The sequence below is a fragment of the Pipistrellus hanaki genome (genome assembly GCF_964339955.1).
Source record: "Pipistrellus hanaki genome assembly, chromosome: 5".
Lineage (NCBI taxonomy): Eukaryota > Metazoa > Chordata > Mammalia > Chiroptera > Vespertilionidae > Pipistrellus > Pipistrellus hanaki.
In genome coordinates, this window is record NC_140507.1 from 81,992,160 (window position 1) to 82,012,575 (window position 20,416).

General features: G+C 58.1%; 1 protein-coding gene across 2 annotated transcripts; it reads right to left on the minus strand.

Moving 5' to 3' along the window:
* On the minus strand, positions 1-17,365 carry LOC311622882 (myocyte-specific enhancer factor 2B-like). Of its 2 annotated transcripts, none has more exons than XM_084884363.1 (9): positions 17,184-17,365; positions 4,116-4,198; positions 3,456-3,659; positions 2,147-2,281; positions 1,532-1,679; positions 1,231-1,364; positions 1,057-1,138; positions 781-892; positions 1-422 (listed from the first exon to the last, which is right to left on the minus strand). In XM_084884363.1, exons 2-9 carry the CDS (start codon positions 4,167-4,169, stop codon positions 218-220), a joined length of 1,074 nt encoding a protein of 357 aa, XP_084740489.1. In that variant the 5' UTR covers positions 4,170-4,198; positions 17,184-17,365; the 3' UTR covers positions 1-217. The 2 variants fall into 2 exon arrangements, with proteins under 2 accessions (XP_084740489.1, XP_084740488.1); XM_084884362.1 differs by having other exon boundaries at positions 17,221-17,274.
* Positions 17,366-20,416: the final 3,051 nt, after the last annotated feature.

Sequence of the window (20,416 nt, forward strand, 5' to 3'; positions counted from 1 at the left end):
CACGGAGCCACGCGCTTTATTGGTGGGTACACACTCAGGAAGGGGCGACAGAGCCCGGACCATGGACCCAGCCCAGCCTTCCTCCTCCAGGACACCCGGAGGGGAGTCACATCGTTGGTCTTCTCTAAGGACACCGGAGCGGGCTGGGAGTCCAATGCCCTCGCCCGGCCTGGTGCGGGGTCGAGGCCAGCCCCACCCCGGGCCACTACCGGGGCCACTACCGGGGCCAGCCGTCGGCCGCGGGGAGCCGGCGCAGCGGGGGCCCGGGCCGCGCCAGGAGCAGGGGGAAGGGGAAGGCCTTGGAGAAGTCGCCGGGGCCGCCGGGCGCGGGCGAGAGGCGTTCGGACTTGATGCTGACGTGGGGGGTCAGGGGGGAGGCACCGCGGGCTGGAGGACCCTCTTCGCCCAGGCTTCGGCCCCCACTGCGGAAGGTGGGGGGGAGGGAGAGAGCCGAGAGAGAGAGAGAGAGAGAGAGAGAGAGAGAGAGAGAGAGAGAGAATATGAATGAGGTGTGGGCCGTGAGCTTTACGAGGAAGGGAGGGAGGGAAACCAGAGGTGCACGGCTTGGGCTAAGGCTTGGCGGGCGGACCTTGGGAAAAGAGGGGGTGGCCATCCCTCTTGGGGCCTCCAAAATAGAATCCCCGCCCCCCCCCCCACCTCCCCCAACCCCGCCCTCCCGCCCCAGCACGACGAAGGGCTGGGTGAGGAGACAGGAGTGGCCACCAGGTGGCAGCAGCGGCCTGGGAGCCTGGCTCGGGTCGGAGGGGCTGGGGCACTTACCTGGGCTGGGCAAGGCCGGCCAGGGGCCCGTCACCCCTCGAGGGCTGCCAGGGGGCCAGGGAAGGGGGCTGCAGCAAGCCGGGAGGCGGAGGGGGGTCTCCCAGGCCATATTCTGGGGGCGGAGGCAAGAAGTATAAGCTGAGGTCCCCACCTCTGGGATCCCCTGCCCAAGCCTGCACCACCCACCAGCCAGTTTTCAGTCGGCAGGTGGGGGAGTGTGGCCTCCCCGCAGGCAGGAGCGTGGGTCCCCCCACAGCAGAGCTGGTGGGTGCATACCTGGGGGGCCCGCGGGGAGGAAAGGGAAGGGTCCTGGAGCTGCCCCGGAGCATGGACTCTGCAGGCTGCCGTAGAGGCCTCTCTGTGCGGAGAAAGGGTGAGGGGGAAACTGAGGCCCACCCTCAGGCCACCCTGCCTGCCCCCACCAGCCCGGCTCTCCTTCCCCTCACTCACGGAAGTGCTCAGTGCCCCGCGGGCCCCTGCCAGGCCGCCAGGCAGGTCTGGCCTCCTCCCGTCCGCTGCCAGGTACAGGGGCGGCGGGGTCTTGCTGGCCAGGTGGCTCGGTGAGAAGAGAGGATGGGCCAGGCCTGTGGAGCAGGAGACCCCCAGAGAGAGGGCCGGCGGCCACGTCATCCACGGAAGTCTGGGTCCAGAGTGAGGAGCGCAGCCAAGCAGTGCGGGAGCCAAGATCCCACCCCACAGGCTCCCCTGGGACCCGCCCCCACCCTCCCCAGGGCCTGTGCCCCGTGCTTACCCGGGGGCCCAGCTTTGGGGGCTGCTGGCCTGAAGGGGGACGGGCGGCTCTGGGCGGGCAGGGCTTCTCCGAGCCCACTGGAGTCACAGCCTGGTGGGGGCAGGGCCCCGTACACCATGTCTGGGCTGGGCATCGTGGGGGCTGCTGGCTGAGGGCAGAGAGGACACGAGTGGTTGGAGGACCAAGGAGGTGAGGACACCAAGTCCAAGAGGATATCCCAAAGAGTTCAGTGGCCAGCCTCCACCTGAAACTCTCACTAGCCCTCCCTCTGGGCCTCCCTCACAGGCCTGCAGGGGCCTGGCTCTGCTGCTGCTGGACCGCTAGGCCCAGCGCTGAGGCTTCTCACTCGGTGTGAGCTTGGCACTGAGAGGGCTTCCCAGGTATTTGATGAATTAAAAAAAAAAAAAAAATAGAAGGAAAGAAAAGAAGGCACGATCTGCCTTTTGACCTCCTATTCATCTTCCAAAGCCCCAGCTGCAATGCCCGCTCCTCCAGGAAGCTTTTCCTGCCCACCCAGGCAGAGACCTACCACCCTTTTCCAGTCCCGGCCTTGACCACTTGGGCCTGAGAGGTGGGGGGAGGGCCACATTCACGGCAGGGCAGGGAGGCACTTACATAGAGCCGGGGGCGGGGCAAGGCTGGCTCACCCCCGTCACCTGCCAGCCTCCGCAGCTTCTCTCCCGGGCCCTCAGGCCCCTCGTCTGGCTCCAGCTCTGGCCCATCAAGGCCCACACCCCTCCGCTTCAGTGTCTGTGGGGAAGGGACACAGCAGGATGATCTCCCCTGGTCCAAGCCAGGGGGCCTGGTTGTACGGTGAAGGGAGAGACCTGCCCAGCTTGGGGGGGGGGAGGGGGAGGGAGAGCAGAGTGCAGGCACAGCCTGCTCCAGCTACATTCCATTGACCAAACCCCCAGCCAGTTATCATTTGTTAAGTTCCAACTGAGTGCAAGAGAGGGACCGTCTTGCCCTGAAACCACAGATCCACCCGGCCTGCTGGCCCTGTCCTAACACTCCTGAATACAGCTCTGGTATCTACATTCTGCATCCATGAGCTGCTGTAGGGCCTGGCATGCAGTAGGTGCATAATAAATATCAAGAAACTGAGCACCATGCCCTGACTGGTTTGGCTCAGTGGATAGGGCAGTGGACTGAAAAATCCCGGGTTTGATTCTGGTCGAGGGCATGTACCTTGGTTGCGGGCACATCCCCAGTAGGGGGTGTGCAGGAGGCAGCTGGTCGATGTTTCTCTCTCATCGATGTTTCTAACTCTCGATCCCTCTCCCTGCCTCTCTGTAAAAAGTTAATTAATATATATTTTAAAGAAAGAAAAGAAGCGGAGCACCTGAAGACAGCTTTATAGGACTTTCTGAGCTCCCTGGGATCAGCCCTGCATGGTCCAGACCTCAGCGAGGTCAGCTTGCTCCACGGTGCCTGTTCTTCTCTGTTCTGTCCTCACCAAATGGGCGATAGGATTAAATGAGATAATGTGTGTAAGAGGCACCTAGTGCAGCTTTCAATCTATAAAAAATCTTGATTTTTTTAAAAAGGTTTTTTATTGATTTTTTTTTTTTTGAGAGAGAGAAAGTGAGAGGGGAAGAGAGAGAAACATTGATGTGAGAGCAAACATCAATTGACTGCCTCCTGCACACCCTCTAAGGGGATCAAGCCCACAACCCTGGGCATATGCTCTGACAGGGAATCGAACCCACAGCCTTTAAGTGTGTGGGACCATGCTCCAACCAACTGAGCCAGGGCCGGTGGCTGTTTTTATTTCTGCTGGCCGGGTAACTGCCCCAGAGGGACACTCGAATACCCTAAGCCTGCGTTAACTGGCAGCAAAGACAGCCTGCAACACTCCTCTTTCCGAGTCCCCAGCCTCCGAGCCAGCAGAGTGCGCCGGCTTCGCGAGAGGAGGGCCCAGTACCTCGAGGATGTCGGTGTTGGTGCGGCTCTCGTGGGGTTCGCTGTACTCGGTGTACTTCAGGAGCACCCGGTCCATGTCCGTGCTGGCGTACTGGAAGAGGCGGTTGGCGCTGTTGAAGATGATGAGCGCGATCTCACAGTCGCAGAGCACGCTCAGCTCGTAGGCCTTCTTCATCAGCCCAAACTTCCTTTTGGTAAAAGTCACCTAAACCCAGCACCCAAGGGGAGAGGGAGAAGACAAAGACTTGGGGTGGGGTGGAGAAGAAGGAGGGGCCTAACTGCTCTCTGAACATGCCCCGTGATTCTGTGCCTCTGTACGTGCTGTTCTTCCTGGCTGTTCTTCTCACTTCTCAACCTGGCAAACTCTTATTGATGCATCAAAGCCCATCCCAAATGACTCCTCCTTTGGGACGTTTTCCTTGGCCTCCTAGGCAGAGGCCACACTCCCTCTCTGAGCTTCCCCAGTTCTGTGCCTCCCTCTGGTCTATCTCCTCTGTGACCAGGACTTCAAAAAATCATTAAGAAAATGAGCAAATGCTACATCTCAAACTCTAGACATGCCATCGAGACTCATTCCCCTGTAATCCTCCCAAATGGCTAGGCCTTTGCCCAGGCTGTGACCCCTGCCATGAACGCCTGCCTTCCCACCCAACGAACTCACTTGACGATTCCGTTGGTCCAGAATGCGTGAGATCTGGATTTTTTTCCTCCCCATGGTCCTGGGCTGGGCAGAGCAACCTTGGCCTGTGGGAGAAGGAAAAGAGGACAGAGTGAGTGGATGGACAGTGGGGTCAGGCAACCAGCCTTCCTCTGTCCTCACTTTCCCCTGCCAGGCACCGAGGAGAGTTGATGGGGGACTTCAGGGCAGGACCCCACTCTCAATCAACCAGACCAGGATACAGTCCATATTCAGCGAACATCGCCACACCAATTCCACGTGAGGGGAAGGCTGGCCCAGGCCAACAGATGGCAGTACAGATGCTCCTGCCCCAGCTTCTAAAAACTCCCCCCCGCTGGTAACAGTGGGGGGGTGGGAGCCTGAGCTCCAGGGGCATCTGTCTGCAGGAGGGATGGCAGTGCTGTGTGCTGCTCATTGTTGCTCACCTACCTGTTTGGCACATGGCAGATGCCACACATGTACTGCCATTGTGAATATTGGCAACAGCCCGAGAGCCCTCAGCAGGCCAGGTCGGAGGGACCTCCGCTGCAATCCTGAGCCTCTGAACGTGAGCCTGACCTGCCCATCGGACACCTTTCAACTCGTACAACACCCAATCGCTCCTCAAACTGAGACCGAGGCCTGCGGCTACGGAAACAAACAAGTCTGGCCGGCGTAGCTCCGTGGTCGGATGCTGACCTATGAGCCGGGAGGTCAGGGCACATGCCTGGGTTATGGGGCTTAGGGGTGTGTGTGTGTGTGTGTGTGTGTGTGTGTGTGTGTGTGTGTGTTGGGAGCATGCAGGAGGCAGCCGATCAATGATTCTCTCTCATCATTGATGTTTCTGTCTCTCTTTCCCTCTCCCTTCCTCTCTGAAATCAATAAAAACATATTTTAAAACTAAAGTGCACAATTCAGTAGCATTTAGCTATTCACAATGTTGTAGAACCATCACCTCTATGCAGTTCCGGAAATTTCCATCCCTCAAAAAGAGACCCCATTCCCATGAGTAATCACTCCCCCGCCCCCGCCCCGGCATCCACTGACTGCTCCCTGCCTCTCCGGCGTTGCCTGTTCTGGACATTTTATGTAAATGGGATCATACAATGTGCAGCCTCTTCTGTCTTCTCCCCCTGCCCCTTTTTTAATTATCTGAACTTTCTAACTTTCCCCTCAGTGATTATGGACTATTTCTGTTTAAATTTTTTTTTTTTAATTAAAAAAACAACAAAAAACTTTAAATAACAGAAACCCACCCTGCCCCCCTTTCTACCAGGAGGAGGCGAGGACGCCCTGGAGAGACCTTAGGCTTGGAGCCCTCAGACCCCGTTCTGGGCCCAGAGCCACGTGGGCGACACCCTGACACCCCTCCCGGGGATCTCAGAGCTCCCCAGTGTGAGCCCCAAAAGGGAGAGCGGGCAACCCGGGGCGGACAGCATGTCCCCAAGACCAGCAGCCTGTGGGCCAGGCCTTCCCCAGGGCCCGTGCAGGGGTCCTGGGGACGAAGAAACCTGTGGGGAGGCACCCATCATGCTGTCCGGTCAGCCACCCCAGGCCCTGAGGTCCCCGACACCCCTCCACTGCTCTGTGACCACACCGGGCCCCCAGCCCGCCCGTGTCACAGGTGACCGAGGCAGCGTCACAGGCCGCCCAGGGTGAGGGGGGCGGCGCGCAGATCCCAGCCGGCCTCCAGCCCACGGGGCAGCCCTCAGCCTCGGGGGCCTCCCCCGGCCTCAGCTTGCTGTTGTGTGACTGGGCGGGTGTGAAATGCAGAGCACCTGGCCCAGACCTGGAAACAGGCCCCGGGGAAGGGTAGGAAAATGAGGTCTGTCTCCGAGAGTAGCCATAGCTGCTTCTCAGACCGAGGGAGTGGGTGGGACCCCCTGCACTCCAGAGGCCCAGGGCCCAGGGCTGTCAGCTGCCTTGGCCGTCGTAAGTGGTTCGCTGTGTGGCCGCAGGAGTGCCCTCTGCCTTCTCTGGGCTGGCTTTCTGAGCCGTCACCACGAGGCAGAGCCCAGCCGATCAGACCCACCCCCACCCCAGCTCCAGTTTGATTTGCTAAATTTAACCTCTGGGGCTAATTTTAATCCCTGGCTGGAAGCGGGCTCGTTCCCACGGCTGGGATGTGGTGCCCTCGCCCGGATGGGTCCCCGGGGACAGAAGTGGGGCCCTGGTCCGGAGGTCCCGGTGCCAAGATGACTCCGGAAGTGCCCCCCACGCCCGGGGTCCCATGGGAACCTGGGACGTGAACCTGAGAATCTGAGCCTGGAGTATCTGACCCCGGCCCCTTCTCAGGCTGTCCCCGTTTTAGACAAGGACATCCCTGCGGGGGCAGGGGTCACACCATGGCGGAGCCGCGAGAGCCAGAAGGTCACGGGGGTCTCTCTGAACTGAGACAGGAAGTGAGCTCCAGCCAGAAGGGACAGCAGGTGCAAAGGCCCTGAGGAGGGACGAGACGCAGCAGCAAGCCTGGACAGAGGAGCCTGAGGGAGAGGCCTCAGAGGCAGGGCCCCTCCGGGTCCTCTGAGCTGCGGGGGAGGCTGCGAGGTTGGGTCTAAGAGCAACGGAGAGCCGTGGGAGGGTTGGAGAAAGCAGGATGGAGTTTTAGTTATCATTGCTGGGGGGACTGAGGGGCTGCCAGGGCAGAGATGGCAGGATGCTGGAGAAGAGGCCAGAGCCGCATCCATCTGGGCAGAAACTGGGGGTGAAGTCAGGGTATCCCAGGTCTCTTTGGGTCCCCCAGGCCCCCCACCTTCCCCAGGGTCTGGCCTGACACTCTTCTAACCTCCCGTGACCCTGGAACTCCCAGTCCTCTCCCAGGAACTACAGTCATCCCCTGCGCTGGCCCTGGAGGGATCAGCCCAGCACAAAGCCTTGATCCTGTCCCTCCCTGCTCACACACTCTTCATGGCTCCCCACTCCCATCAGGAGGCAGTGCCACTTCCCAGCCTGGCATTCAAGGCCCTGCCCCGGTCAGTCCCTGCCCACCGTTCTCTACCTTCAACAACTCCTATTCACACGTCAAAACCCAGCTCAAAAAACTCATCCCTCGCCGAGGCCGGTTTGGCTCAGCGGTAGAGCATTGGTCTGTGGACTGAAGGGTCCCGGGTTCGATTCTGGTCAGGGGCATGTACATTGGTTGTGGGCACATCCCCGGTAGGGGGTGTGCAAGAGGCAGCTGGTCCATGTTTCTCTCTCATCGATGTTTCTAGCTCTCTATCTCTCTCCCTTCCTCTCTGTATAAAATCAATAAAATATATTTTAAAAAAACCTCATCCCTCACACTGGCCTGTGCGGCTCTGCTGGTTGAGCATAATCCCATGAACCAAAGGTGGATGGTTCAATTCCTGGCAGGGGTTTCAGGCTTGATCCCTAGTACGAAGCATGTAGGAAGCAACGGACTGATGCTTCTCTCTCCCAGTTCCTTTCTCCCTCTCTGAAATCAATAAAAACATTTTAAATATAGCCGAAACCGGTTTGGCTCAGTGGATAGAGCATCAGCCTGCAGACTGAAAGGTCCCAGGTTCAATTCCGGTCAAGGGCATGTACCTTGGTTGGGGGCACATCCTCACTGGGGACTGTGCAGGAGGCAGCTGATCAATGTTTCTCTCTCATCAATGTTTCTAACTATCCCTCTTCCTTCGTCTCTGTAAAAAATCAATAAAATATATGTGTGTTTTTTTAAATAAAATAAAATAATAAATATAGTGTGTGTTTTTAATCCATTCCTCCAGGAAGCCCTCCTGATCTCAGTCTAGACTGCTACAGCTGCCATCCTTCCCTTCCGTTCTGACCCCATGGGGCTGGGATGTGTACATCCATGGAGCTGGGATTCAGGCTGGAAGCCTCAGGGTCAGAGAGAGAGGTTGTTGGGCAGAGTTGGTGAGTGGAGTGGTTAAAAGAGGCATGTCTGAACTACCCCCAGCTTCCCTCAACAACTTCCTCTCAGGCTCCCCCAGCTGACTCCCTACCCAGAAATACACGCGCATGCAAATCCAGCCGCCGAGTGGACCTGTCTCAGGCCCAGGTGTGGAGGGCCAGCCAAGGAATGTGGGGGTGGGAGACCCGGGGTGTGCATGTATATTTGCACTCACATGCAAATCCCCACCCCGAGCCGCAGACAGACCAGCGGCCAGCGCTCCAGATGTTGGCGTGATCGGAACTGCTGGGGGGAGGTGGTGGTGGCCGCTGAATGTGCCAGGCACGAGCGGGGGGAGGCTGAGGTTTGGGGAGCCTCTTCTGTGCACCCCCACACCCATGCCCAGCCAGAGAGCAGAGAGTCTGTGGCATCTGCCCAGCGGAGAGGCGGAGAGGTAGACCCATGGACAGGAAATGGAGCAAGAAGGAAGGGTCAGGAGAAGTCCAGAGGGCATCTCAGAGGAGGAAGCATGGAATCGGGCCTCAGGGGAGAGACTGGCTGGGGCCTGAGCAGATGGGCAGTGGGGTGGGCATTTGAAACCAAGAGACCACTTCCCCACCCTTTCTTCACACCCTTGTACTTAACATTCATTACGATCAACCATGCTCCGACCACTGGGAAACCAGACCTCAGAGGTAGAAAGTGGAAGGAGAGCCACGGCCGCGGACGCCTGGAAACGTGACTGAGACCTACCACAGACAGACAGCAGGCCCCGAGGCTGTGCGGCTGTTATCAGAGCCTTAAGGACAGGAGCGTGAGGGGCGTCAGTGGTGGGAGGTCTGGGGGAGGGTGGTGCTGGCTGTGGAACTGCAAGGGCCAAAGGTCAGAGTGATCGTGAGTTTGGCATTTGGGGGGGGAAAAAGCAAAAATAGCAAAGAAGTCTGTGTGGCCAGGCAGCATGGCCAGGCGGAGAGGTGGGGAGCATGGTGGTGGGGAGGGTGGTGGAGGTTTTGGGTCGTTTAGGTTTTTGTGGGCTTTACTCTGAGGACAACGGGAAGCCACAGAGAATTTGGGGGCCGGGGAGGGTCAGGATATGACTTTAAAGTTAAAAAAACAAAAACAAAAAAAACCCACCTTGGACTCTCATGCGCTGTTGGCGGGAGGGGGAGGAGGTGCAGCCTGTGGAGAACTGGCACGGAATAAATGTGAACATGGCTCACCTGTGACACAGAGACTCTCAGCTCAGCATGCACCAATAGAAACCGGCCTAGGTTTTACCAGAGGACTCGGCTCCGTTCATCACGGCCCCAAACTGGCCATGGCCGGACACCCTCCGTGGGGGGCGTGGGATGCTTCCCGGCAGACGCCGCCGCGGACTGCTGCACCGCACGGAGGAAGGGTGCGCTCCGGCCCCGTGCGTCCGCGCGGGGGCCTCTCGGACCCGTGCCAGTCCCACAGCGTGGACGCCGCGGAGGAGACTGGGAGCCCGTCTACATGGCGTTCCAGAACGGGCAAAACTCCCTCACGGCGATGGGTGTCCGCCCAGAGGCCGCCCGGGCGGGAGAGTCCTAGAGACGGGGGATCCGATCCCCAGTCCAGGTACAGGGATGTGTTCAGTGTGTGCAAATCTGTGCGTTCTACTTGGATGGTTTCTGTGATTTGTCTCAAGCAAACGTTTTTTAAAAAAGCTCCCTCCTGCCTGCTCCTGGCTGCTGTGGGGAGCAGCAGCTGTCTAGGCAGGAGAGAGGTGGCAGGGAGAGGCTGAGGTGAGAGACAGGGCCCCCGAACTGAAAAGGAGTGCAGGTGGGCAGAGGTGTATGGGTCAGTTGTCTACAGAGGGGAGCACACACCTGGGGTGGGGAGGAGCCTGGGCCCCAGGCCTGAGCACGGTGCTGGGCAAGCGCTGGGGGTGAAGGAAGATTTTCACGAGCTTCTGGAGTACCATCAACTCTCTGTGATGAGACTCGTGGTCACTAAGTCAATCAACAAACATCCCAGGGGTCCTTCAGGCCATGACTGTCACTTCCCAGGCCTGGTGAGACCCCCCCCCCCACCCCCCAGCCCCTGGTGATGGAGACGGGGCCTGAAAGGAACCCCACTCTCCCACTGGCCTCTCTCCACGTGAGGACTCGGGTCTTCTCACCTGTAAATGGGGCTAAGGATCCTTTGTTCACCAGCTGGGGAGGAGGGGTTGGGGGTGGGGAATGGTGCCCACAAAGTGTCTCTGGGCCTTGGGACTGGGAGCGCTGAGTCAGGTGCCATGGCGACGAGCACAGGACAGACTTGGCAGCATCGAGCCCCCAGTTCCTCCCCCACAAAACGGGCCACAGAATCGTGGCCTCACGGACGTTGCAGTGAGGGTTTGAGAGAAAGGATCAGGGACGGAGCCAGTTCCTCTTCTGGGCTCCCACGGGGACTTGAATCGGGGGATGAGCGACAGCACGCCGCCAGGCCCCTGCGCCCGCCCGGAGGCCACAGCTCGGTGGGGACCAGCCGGGAAGGAGGGTAGGAAAGGAGAAGTGAGAGGCAGGTGGGTGGTGGGGGAGGTGGGCCCGCGGGGACTCTGCGAGGCGGCGGGGAGGGGGCGCTGCTCCTGGGCCACCGCAGCAATCAGGCCAGAACGCCTCACGCAACCCCGGCGCTGGTTTCATCACCTGCTCCCCAAGTACCTCATTACCGGCGACAGGAAGAGCCCCTTGGAAAGCCGGGACCCCCCTCCACCCCTCTGAGGGCTCTGGTGACTCTGACCCCAGCTGCCAATGACCTGCCCAAGCTCCGTGCCCGCCTCCTCCCAGGGACCTGGCGATGGCCTCAGAGGGGGCACTGTGGGTGGCCAGGGGCTGGCGGGGCCCACAGCAGCCCCTGGGGACAAGGCGGGCTCCGGCAGCGACTCTCTTGTGGCCAAACTACTCGGGGCCTCCGTTTCCTCCCCTGAAAAATGGGGAGTCGGGGGTGCCTGAGGCGGGTGGGGCTTCAGGAGTCGGTTTTCTGTAGATGCTTTTACCTTCCTCCCCTGTCACTGGGCTCTGACCTTGGGGTCGCTGCTCCTCGGCTGGAGGGGGGCCCTCAGCTCAGAATGAGGGCCCCAGGCAGATGGAGGAAGGCCAGGAGGACAGGGGGCAGGAACATATGGACAAAGGGGCGGGGGTAGGGAGACTCCCCTGCACGCACACAGAAACATCCACAGGTGTCTGAAACATACGGAGCTCCAGAAACATGCGTCACCCAACACACGGGCTCCTGCATACACAGTGCCCCGGAACATGAAGTCCACAATCCACGGGGACCCCCAAACCCGCATAGCTCTTCAAACACCCATATCCCCGCCGATCGCCAGCACACACAGAGCTGACCCCCCAAATGCACACCGAACCCCAAAAACAAGCTGACATTCCAAACACACCAGGCCCCTTGCCAACAGTGAGCAGGCTCCCAAAGCTCCCCGATAGATGCAGACTCCATGCTGACCCCCAGGACATTAAGCCCCCAGACACAGGCCGGGCCCTTCCCGCCAGTGGTGTCACCCACCCTCTGGCTTCCCAAGGCAGGAGTCAGCACCCTCCAAGGGCACTGGGGATTTGAGGGTGGGGTGTGTCACCCCATGCAGCTCTGAGTCCTAGAAACCCAGAATGTTCCAGCGGGAGGAGACCCTTGGGGGGTCCCTTTGTTCCTAGCTCCCTCTGGCATCCTTGGGGAAACTGAGGCCCGTTGGTGAATCTTCAGACCCACCTTCATAGCCCCCTCCCCAGGCCTGCTCCTGGGAGGGCCCATTATGGCCATGCGCTGAGGGGCCAGGGCTGCAGCTGGGGGCCTGGCCAGACCAGGGTTCAAATCCTAGCTCCAGCCCTAGCTGGTTTGGCTCAGCGGATAGAGCGTTGGCCTGGGGAGTGAAGGGTCCTGGGTTTGATTCCGGTCAGGGGCGCATGCTTGGGTTGCAGGTTCAGTCCTCAGTAGGGGGTGTGCAGGAGGCAGCTGATCAATGATTCTCTCTCATCAATGATGTTTCTATCTCTCTCTTTCCTCTCTCCCTTCCTCTCTAAAATCAATAAAACTATATTTTTAAAAAATCCTGGCTCCCAGCTGGTCCGAGTGCAGTGGTGTCTTATAACTAATTGATCACAGGCAGTTACAGATTTCTTTGTTCCTTCTCCACTCCCACTGCTTCACTTGACCAGCCTAAAAAAGAAAAATCCTGGCTCCACAGACAGACGCTCATTGCCTGAAAGAGCTCTGAGACTCAGTTTCCCTGCTTGTACAGTGGAGGGAGCTCTGCACCCCTGTGAGCTCTGCACCCCTCCCCTTGGTTCCTGCTCTTGGGGAGGCCTCAGGTACCGGCAAATTCCCAGACCACCTCTGTCCCTTTCCAGGCGGCTGACACACCAACCCAGACAGCACCCCCCCCACCCCCCAAGCCCAGGCTGCGCTCTCCTGGGAGCTCTCCTTCAAGGCTGAGCCAGACTCCTGTTTCTGGAAGCACCCGTTTCTCCCTGCAGCACTCAGGCCTACTGGGTTTTTTAATGTTTTTATTGAAAAACTTTTTTTTTTTTTTAAATTTTAAGAGAAAGAGAGAGAGAGAGAGAGAGAGAGGCAGAGAGAGAAACATCGATCATCTGCCTCCTGCACAGCCCCCTACTGGGAATCAAGCTAGCAACCCAGGTATGTGCCCTGACGGGGAATCGAACCAGAGACCTTTTGGTGCTTGGGACGATGCTCAACCAACTGAGCCACACCAGCTTGCCCTACTGGATATTTTTGTTGTTTTATTTGATCATCATGTCGCCCTGTGAGGATGTCTACTCTGTGAGGTGCAGGATGGTCTCATAAGCACCTGACACACAGTAGGCCCACAGTCTCCCTTCCTAAGTGAGTGAACAAACAATGGAAGAAACATTGGCACCTGGTACCTCGTGACCCACCAAACACGTCTGTCTGAGGCTCCCACCTGGCCCACAGGCCGCCAGTTTGAAACTGCTGCTCTAAAGAGCCAGCAGCACAACAGCCAACTAGACGGTGTTTGTGCTTCTCTCAGGCCGAGGGACGGACCCTCTGAAGTCCCACTGCCATCTCGAACCTCGTCCTGAGGACATGCAGGTCCATCCAACCCGCACGTGCTCACCTGCCACAGAGCCCAGATCCTCTGTCGCAGACAATGCAAACGGAAGTCTCTGCCCCATCCAATCTCCCGGGAGACTCGGGGTCCTGACTCCCGGGCCCAGGGAGACAACATCCAGAGCCCAGCCCTGCTGTCCAAGGCGGCTTGGAGCCCAGGGCCGCCCAACTCCCCCGGCAGGGTCCCCGAAGCCACATCGGAGCGGCAGGAACGGCCAAGGTTTCCCTCTTTGTTCCAGAGAAAGATCTCCCCGCGGGGCCCCAGAAATGTGTCCCCAGAGGCCCCGCGCTCCCTGCTTGGGAAATTAGCACATCTGTCAGTGCTGGGCAGAAGGGACTCGGCCCACAGCATCACAGACTCAAGACACAGGCAGCAGAGACTCCAAGACGGGGCCTTGGGGCCTCTCTGGTCCCCCACTGTACCCCCAGAACTGCCTGGGAGCCCCCCAGGTGCCAGGACACAGGGGCAGGGAGAGGACAGACCCGGCCTGGCCTCCCTCACTGCCTAGCCTTGTACGGGAGATAACAACAGACGTATAATTGTGTCAGGGTCAGAGGGCTTCAAGGGAGAAATTCAACCGAGGGAAGAAGCAGGAGGCAGGGAGAGGGGGAGATAGGAAGGGGGGAGGGCCGAAACCGGTTTGGCTCAACGGATAGAGCGTCGGCTTGGGGACTGAAGGTTCCCGGGTTCGATTCCGGTCAGGGGCATGTACCTTGGTTGCGGGCACATCCTCAGTGGGGGGTGTGCAAGAGGCAGCTGATCGATGGCTCTCTCTCATCGATGTTTCTAAACTCTCTATCTCTCTCCCTTCCTCTCTGTACAAAATCAATAAAATATATTAAAAAAAATAAAAATAAAAAAAAGGAATGGGGGTGGGGGAGGAGGAAGGAGCTGCTTTAACAGAGGGGCCAGAGGGCTTTTCTGAAAAGGCGCCTCAAGGATGGGAGGACACCAGCCACGTGGGACTGCCTGATGGGAGGAATGGCAGATGCAAAGGCCCGGAGGTGGGAGCATGCTGGGTTCCAGACATAAGGGAAGGCTGGTGTGGCTGGACAGGGTGAGGGGAGACCAAGGAGGGCAGGGAGGCTGCCAGGAGCCTGGGGATCAGGGTGGGAGGGTGGACTATAGAGCAGTGGGAAGCCCTAAGGGGCACGTGAGCAGGGGCCGGCCGGGTCTGACTCGGGATTTTCAGCAGAACCAGCGGCTGCAGGAGGGAGAGGTCTCGTCTGGGCAGGAGGTTGGGACAGCGCCCGTCAGGAGGCAGTGGGGGCTGCGGGTGTGGAAAGTGGGCAAGGTAGTCCTGTGCCCACAGTAGTGGCTCCTTAGGCCAAACAGCCTCCATGCTCTCCCTTCCAAGGTCCTCACCTTGGCCTTGGGTAAACCTGAGCCTGCAGAGCTGAGCAGGGAAGCCAATGGACCTGAGGCCTCCTTGGCCCCTGATGGAGGGTGGGGCGAGGTGCACCTGGACGGCGCTCACAGGCACCTCCGCTTGGTCACAGTTCGGGTGGCACCTCAGGCCTGGGCCCACGCGCCACCTCATTTACACACAGGGCCTACCTGACCCACAGGCAGCCCAGTGGAGCGAGACAGCCGCCCGTCTTACACAGGACGAGGGGGGCTTCTTCCCAGGCCACACATTGACACATACACATGCGTGCGCACACACACACAGGTCCCTACGCAAGCCTGGGCTTGCACCCCAGGGCGGTCCTGTGGCCACCCCGTCTGGGAAGTGGGCCTGGGTACCATGTGGTCCAAGACACCTGTTCCTGAGCCTGGGGATGACGGGCAACCTCACAAGTCCCAGGTTATGTGCCCAGAGAGACCCAAAGTTTAGGGGATCAGAAATGGGATGCAGCCGAAACCAGTTTGGCTCAATGGATAGAGGGTCGGCTTGGGGACTGAAGGGTCCCGGGTTCGATTCCGGTCAAGGGCATGTACCTTGGTTTCGGGCATATCCTCAGTAGGGGGTGTGCAAGAGGCAGCTGATCGATGACTCTCTCTCATCGATGTTTCTAACTCTCTATCTCTCTCCCTTCCTATCTGTACAAAATCAATAAAATATATTTTAGAAAAAAGAAAAGAAATGGGACGCAAACTGTGTGTGTACCCCATGGGCATTAAGGGGCCGGGGCTGGGGTGAGCTCTCTCACCCGAATGGTATCCCAGGCCTATGACAAACCCTTTCCAAAAATAACATCTGTCTCCAGGTGCACGTGCCTCAAATCTTCCGGAAGGCCAAGCCTCCACCATGTCTACGTTCATTGCATCTGAGTTGGGCGAGAAATTATTTTAATTCCCTTTCTCCTCTTAATTTGCATTTTCCAGATGTCTGCGTGGTTGGGTAGTGATTTAATGAAATGCATCATTAGTTGGAGATGGGAAGGAAGATGGAGCGCAACTTGCTCAGGTCACGGGGTGGCCACGGAGCTCAGCGCGGGGCAGCAACCTGTCCAAGGCCATGCAGAGAGCCGGAGCGCCTGGCTTCTGCTCTCTCAGAGGGCTGGGGCTGGGGGATCTTGTGCTCCCTCCTTTCTCTAAGTGCCTGCGTGTCTGTACCTGGCCTCAGTCTTCCCTCCTGCAAAGTGGGAATTTCAGACCAGAGAGCCAGCTTCCAGCTCTGGGAATTTCATTCCCCGGAAGCCAAGATTCACTCCTCAGCTCAGACGGGTGGTGGGAGGCAGGCACGGGACAGGAGCGAGGGAGGCTGACTTCAAACCCCACACACCAATCCTTCCACATCTAAATACTTCCGTGAATCTACTTCCTTCGCCCCAAAAGAGTTCTTGTACCCAGACGCCGAAGGTCCAGAGTCCCCAATGAGGATTTTTCGGTCAGGCTAGGCCGGAGGCCTCAGCTATTTCTATAAACCTGTTTTTTAGCCGAAATTGGTTTGGCTCAGTGAGTAGAGCATCGATCTGCAGACTGAAAGGTCCCGGGTTCGATTCCGGTCAAGGGCATGTACCTTGGTTGAGGGCACATCCCCGGTGGGAGGTGTGCAAGAGGCATCTGGTCGATGTTTCTCTCTCATCGACGTTTCTAGCTCTCTATCTCTCTCCCTTCCTCTCTGTAAAAAATCAATAAAATATATTTTTAAAAAGATAAAAACAAAAACCTGTTTTTAAAACAATTGATTTCAGAGAGGAAGGGAGAGAGAGCTGGGAACATCAATGATGAGAGAGAATCATTGATCGGCTGCCTCCTGCATGTGCCCCACTGGGGATCGAGCCCACAACCCGGTCATGTGTCCTGCCGGGCATCTAACCATGCCAGACATATTTCTGACTTCTCGGGTGTATAGCTGAGGCCTGGGGGTGGCCAGGGACCCCAGTCACCGACCAACATCTGCAGCTCTGGACTCTGAGAAAGGAGGGAAGGGGAACCATGACCACGAACGTAATAGCCACCAGTTTGTCAGGTGAGCACTATTCCTGTACCCGTGTACCGGAGGGGGACACTGAGGGGCAGGGAAGGTGGTAGCCCCCCTTCAAGGCAGCTGTGATGCACCACCCCAGGGCCCTGTGCCCACCACATGGGTACTCTGTGAGTCCGACAGAGGCCCCACATTTGTTGCATGAGGCAAAGACAGCATGGGGCAGTGAGGGTCATAGCAGCCACAGGCACATAGAGATGGTCACGCCACATGCGGGTCTGAGGCCATGACACATGAAGGTACATGTACAGCAGGAAGGCACAGGGTTATGCACAGGAGCTTCAATGGTACGAGAAGGGGTGCGCTTCAGGAGAGGAAGACACTACAGCCCACAGACCAGAAACTGATCACAGGCACACAGCAGGGGCTGTGGCACCACAACTTTGGACACAATTCCTCCTCAACTGACATCAAAACCCTCAGACACACAACCTCTCAGAAATGCAACCCTAGCACTCACAACCCCTCTAACACAATCCGCCCCTTAGGCTCACACCCCTCAGATCCACACCGCTCGGACACACAACCCCTGAACTCACAATCCTAGGACTCACCTCTTAGACACACAACTTTCAAAGCACAGCAGCACACTCAGACCTCCGAACCCAGCCCAGCCCAGCCCAGCCCAGCCCAGCCCAGCCCACGGATGACAGAGGACGCTGCACGAACCTCGTGCGGACAAGCCTCGTCCGGATGCCCCACGCACCTGCTCCGCCTGGACCCTCGGGCGTGTGTGCACGGATCTGCAGCGGTGGCACAGAGTGACCAGCGTCCCGCGGCCACAGGTGCCTTCCGAGCCGCGGCCCCGCCCCCGGGAGCTGATTGGTCGGGATGAATCATCATTTGCATAGAGGGCGGGCACTTGAGCATGGCCCCGCCTCGGAATCTCAGGAGGCGGGGTTTCAGACTAGGAGAGACACTGGAGATGCTTATAATGAGGGAGAGGGACAGGAAGGGGTTGGCTTAGACCCCGCCAGACTTTCCCGGCTCGCTCGCACTGGCCCACCCTGACCCTACCGGGATCCTGACCCTCATTTGGATCAACTCTGACAACTGCCAATCTCAACACAGAATATCCTCCATCCTGGGTGAAATATAACTCTGCCCCTGATGGCTCCAGAGACTGAGTCCTTCTCAAAGCCAACACTGCCCCTTGATCTCACCCAAATGGAGGGACTGCAGAGTCATCTGTGTGGCCCGCCCACCTTCAGGAGAGTGACAGATCCCCTCGGCTGCTGGGTATCTTCCTCCAAGACTGGGCACAGACCTCTCAACCCACATCTGTCCTGGGATCCTAGCACTGCCCAGCACAGGGCCAGGCCCAGAGGGGTGAGGGAATCAATGTGAAAAGAATTACAGGATGAAGATAAGGTTGGACTGGGTAATCCTGAAGACGCCCCCAGTCTGGAGGAGGCAGAGCAGCCACCACACACTCCCCCGGCCCTGTGGGGGTTAGGTTTCGGGAAGCGCTTCCCAGAAGAGGGGGCATTTTTCTGGGCCTTGAAGCTGGAGTAGTAGTCTACCACGGGGAGAAGGGCCTTCCGAGAGGGAACAGCCCTTGTCAATGTGCAAAGGGGGAGTGCAGTGATTTTTGCTGGTGAGATAAGAAAGGTGAAGCCAGAGCAGATAGATGAGATTGGGAGCCCCGGAGAGGCTGAGTGATGCAGAGGAGGTGGTCAATTTAGGGCAGATGAAGTGGGGTGCAGGGGGGTTACATGGCTGCCTGGTGTCCACCTTCTCAGAAGACAACAGGGGATGGCTGCACCCCTGGACTCCGGGGTGAGCACATGGAGACATCATGTGGAGGACACGAAGGCAGGGAACAGGCTGTGCTTCTTTCCATGCCTCAGTTTACCCATCTGTGACATGAGAGGTTTAGAGCCCCAGCCTGGGCACATATTCCTCTTTGGACATAAAATCTAGGGTTCACCCTGTGCCAAAAGGTAGGCATCAAGGGTCCTGCCTCCCTACCCCTGCCACCACTGCCCTCAGAGCCCAATGCCAGACACGCAGGTGTTCCAAGAACACACCAGGGCCCAGGCCAGTCTGGGGGCTTCTGCCTCAACTCCAAGGTGCAGAACCAGGCTTGGGGATCGTGGAGGTGGCTGGGGAGCCCCAGGCCCCCCGAGGGCCGCTCTGTTTACCTGCTGCGGCCTGCCATCTCTGATGCAATAGCCAGGCTCTGGTTACATAAGGGCAGCAGCTGGAGCAGCTCTGGGAGCAGCTGGGGCATGGCAGGAGGGCGGGCTGGAGCTGAGTTGGCTGGGGCTGCCCCATACACCCACTTACCTCTGCCCTCTCCCCCCATCGAGGCTCCCTCCTGTGTTCCTGGCCCCATTGCATCTTCTGCCACTCACACCCTATTTCCTGTAACGGCCCTTCCTTTTGTCTCTCGCCCTGTTCCTATACTATACTCTCCCACCACTGGCTGTGCCACTCTTTGTGAACCCCCGTTTCACATTGGGACAGTCAAAAATTTTAATATGGTTAAATATATGTATATATATTGGTTTCAGAGAGGAAGGGAGAGGAGAGAGATAGTAACATCAGTGATGAGAGAGTCATCGATGGGCTGCCTTCTTCTCAGTCCCTTCTAAGGATTAAGCTCATAAACTGGACATGTGCCCTTGACCAGAATCAAACCCAGAACCTTTCAACACTCTATTCACTGAGCCAAACCAGCCAGGGTGGGACAGTCAAAAAATTTTTTTAAATATTTTTTATTGATTTTTTAGAGAGGAAGAGAGAGGAATAGAGAGTTAGAAACATCGATGAGAGAGAAACATCAATCAGCTGCCTCATGCACACCTCCTACTGGGGATGTGCCCGCAACCAGGGTACATGCCCTTGACCGGAATCGAACCTGGGACCTTTCAGTCCGCAGGCCGACGCTCTATCCACTGAGCCAAACCGGTTAGGGCGAAAAATTTTTACCTCAGTCTTTTCAGATGAGGGGAGTAAGACGTTGGAGGATAAAGGGGTGGTTTGGGGGTGGAAAGGGCCAGAGATGAGGGATCTGAGAAGGGGGCCTGCAGATGGGGGAGACGGGGTGGGAGGGTGGTGAGGTGGCAGAGCCGCTTCCCCCAGGTCCCTTTTTCCAGCTCCTCTCCCCCGTGGCAGCGGGCAGGGCTGCGGAGGAGTCTCCATGGCAGGGACAGTGTGGCCTGGCAGACAGAACCTCAGGTGAAAGGACCCTGTCCCCATCCAGCTCCAATGTCCTCTCACGGAGTGACTTCACGCCGGTCACACCACCCTTTTGAGCTTGTTTGTTCATATGAAAAGTGGGGACAATAGCAGCCTCTCCTTCTGGGGAGAGCCTTTTAAGGCTTACCTTCCCACTCCCCCAAAAGCATTCCATATCCCCCTCCCAGTTAGGATTCTCCCGCCCCCATCCCTCCCTCCAGTCCAGCGCTGACCCAGCGGTTTTGGGATAAACGTCCAGCTCTGTCTCCCCAGCCCAGGGGTTCCTCCGCCAGGCCCAGTATGTAGCAGCACCAAAGGGTGTCTCCATGGGTTTTTTCACAACTGGAGCGCCCGGGAGAGGGTATGAGTGGTGGAGGGGCATGGAGACCAAGTTTGGGGCACCCAGAGGCCTCATGGGGGATATGGCAAGGCTAGGAAGGGACTTCCCAGGGGCAGGACTGAAATAAAATCAAGTGATAAGGACTAAAAACCAAACTCAATTCTGATTCCTGCCTTGACCACTGCACACCAACCTGGGGCAGTGCTGCCTTCCTGGGCCTTGTATCCCACCTGCAGGTCTGAAGGAGCCTCGGGTGGGGCGGGAATGGGCTGGGTGAAGCCACACCTCATCACCAGGGCTGGATCCCTTCCAGATCACCCTCATGGATGCTACACTCCTGCCCCAAGGCAGGGGGAGCTCACTGCCTCTCTCCCAGCTG

Coding starts and splice junctions, on each gene's coding strand:
- LOC311622882 (XM_084884363.1), bottom strand. CDS start 4,169: ATGGGGAGGAAAAAAATCCAGATCTCACGCATTCTGGACCAACGGAAT. Junction 1,680..2,146: donor TGCCCCGCCCCCGGCTCTAT/GTAAGTGCCTCC, acceptor CTCTGCCCTCAG/CCAGCAGCCCCCACGATGCC. Junction 893..1,056: donor CCTCCCCGCGGGCCCCCCAG/GTATGCACCCAC, acceptor CTCCGCCCCCAG/AATATGGCCTGGGAGACCCC.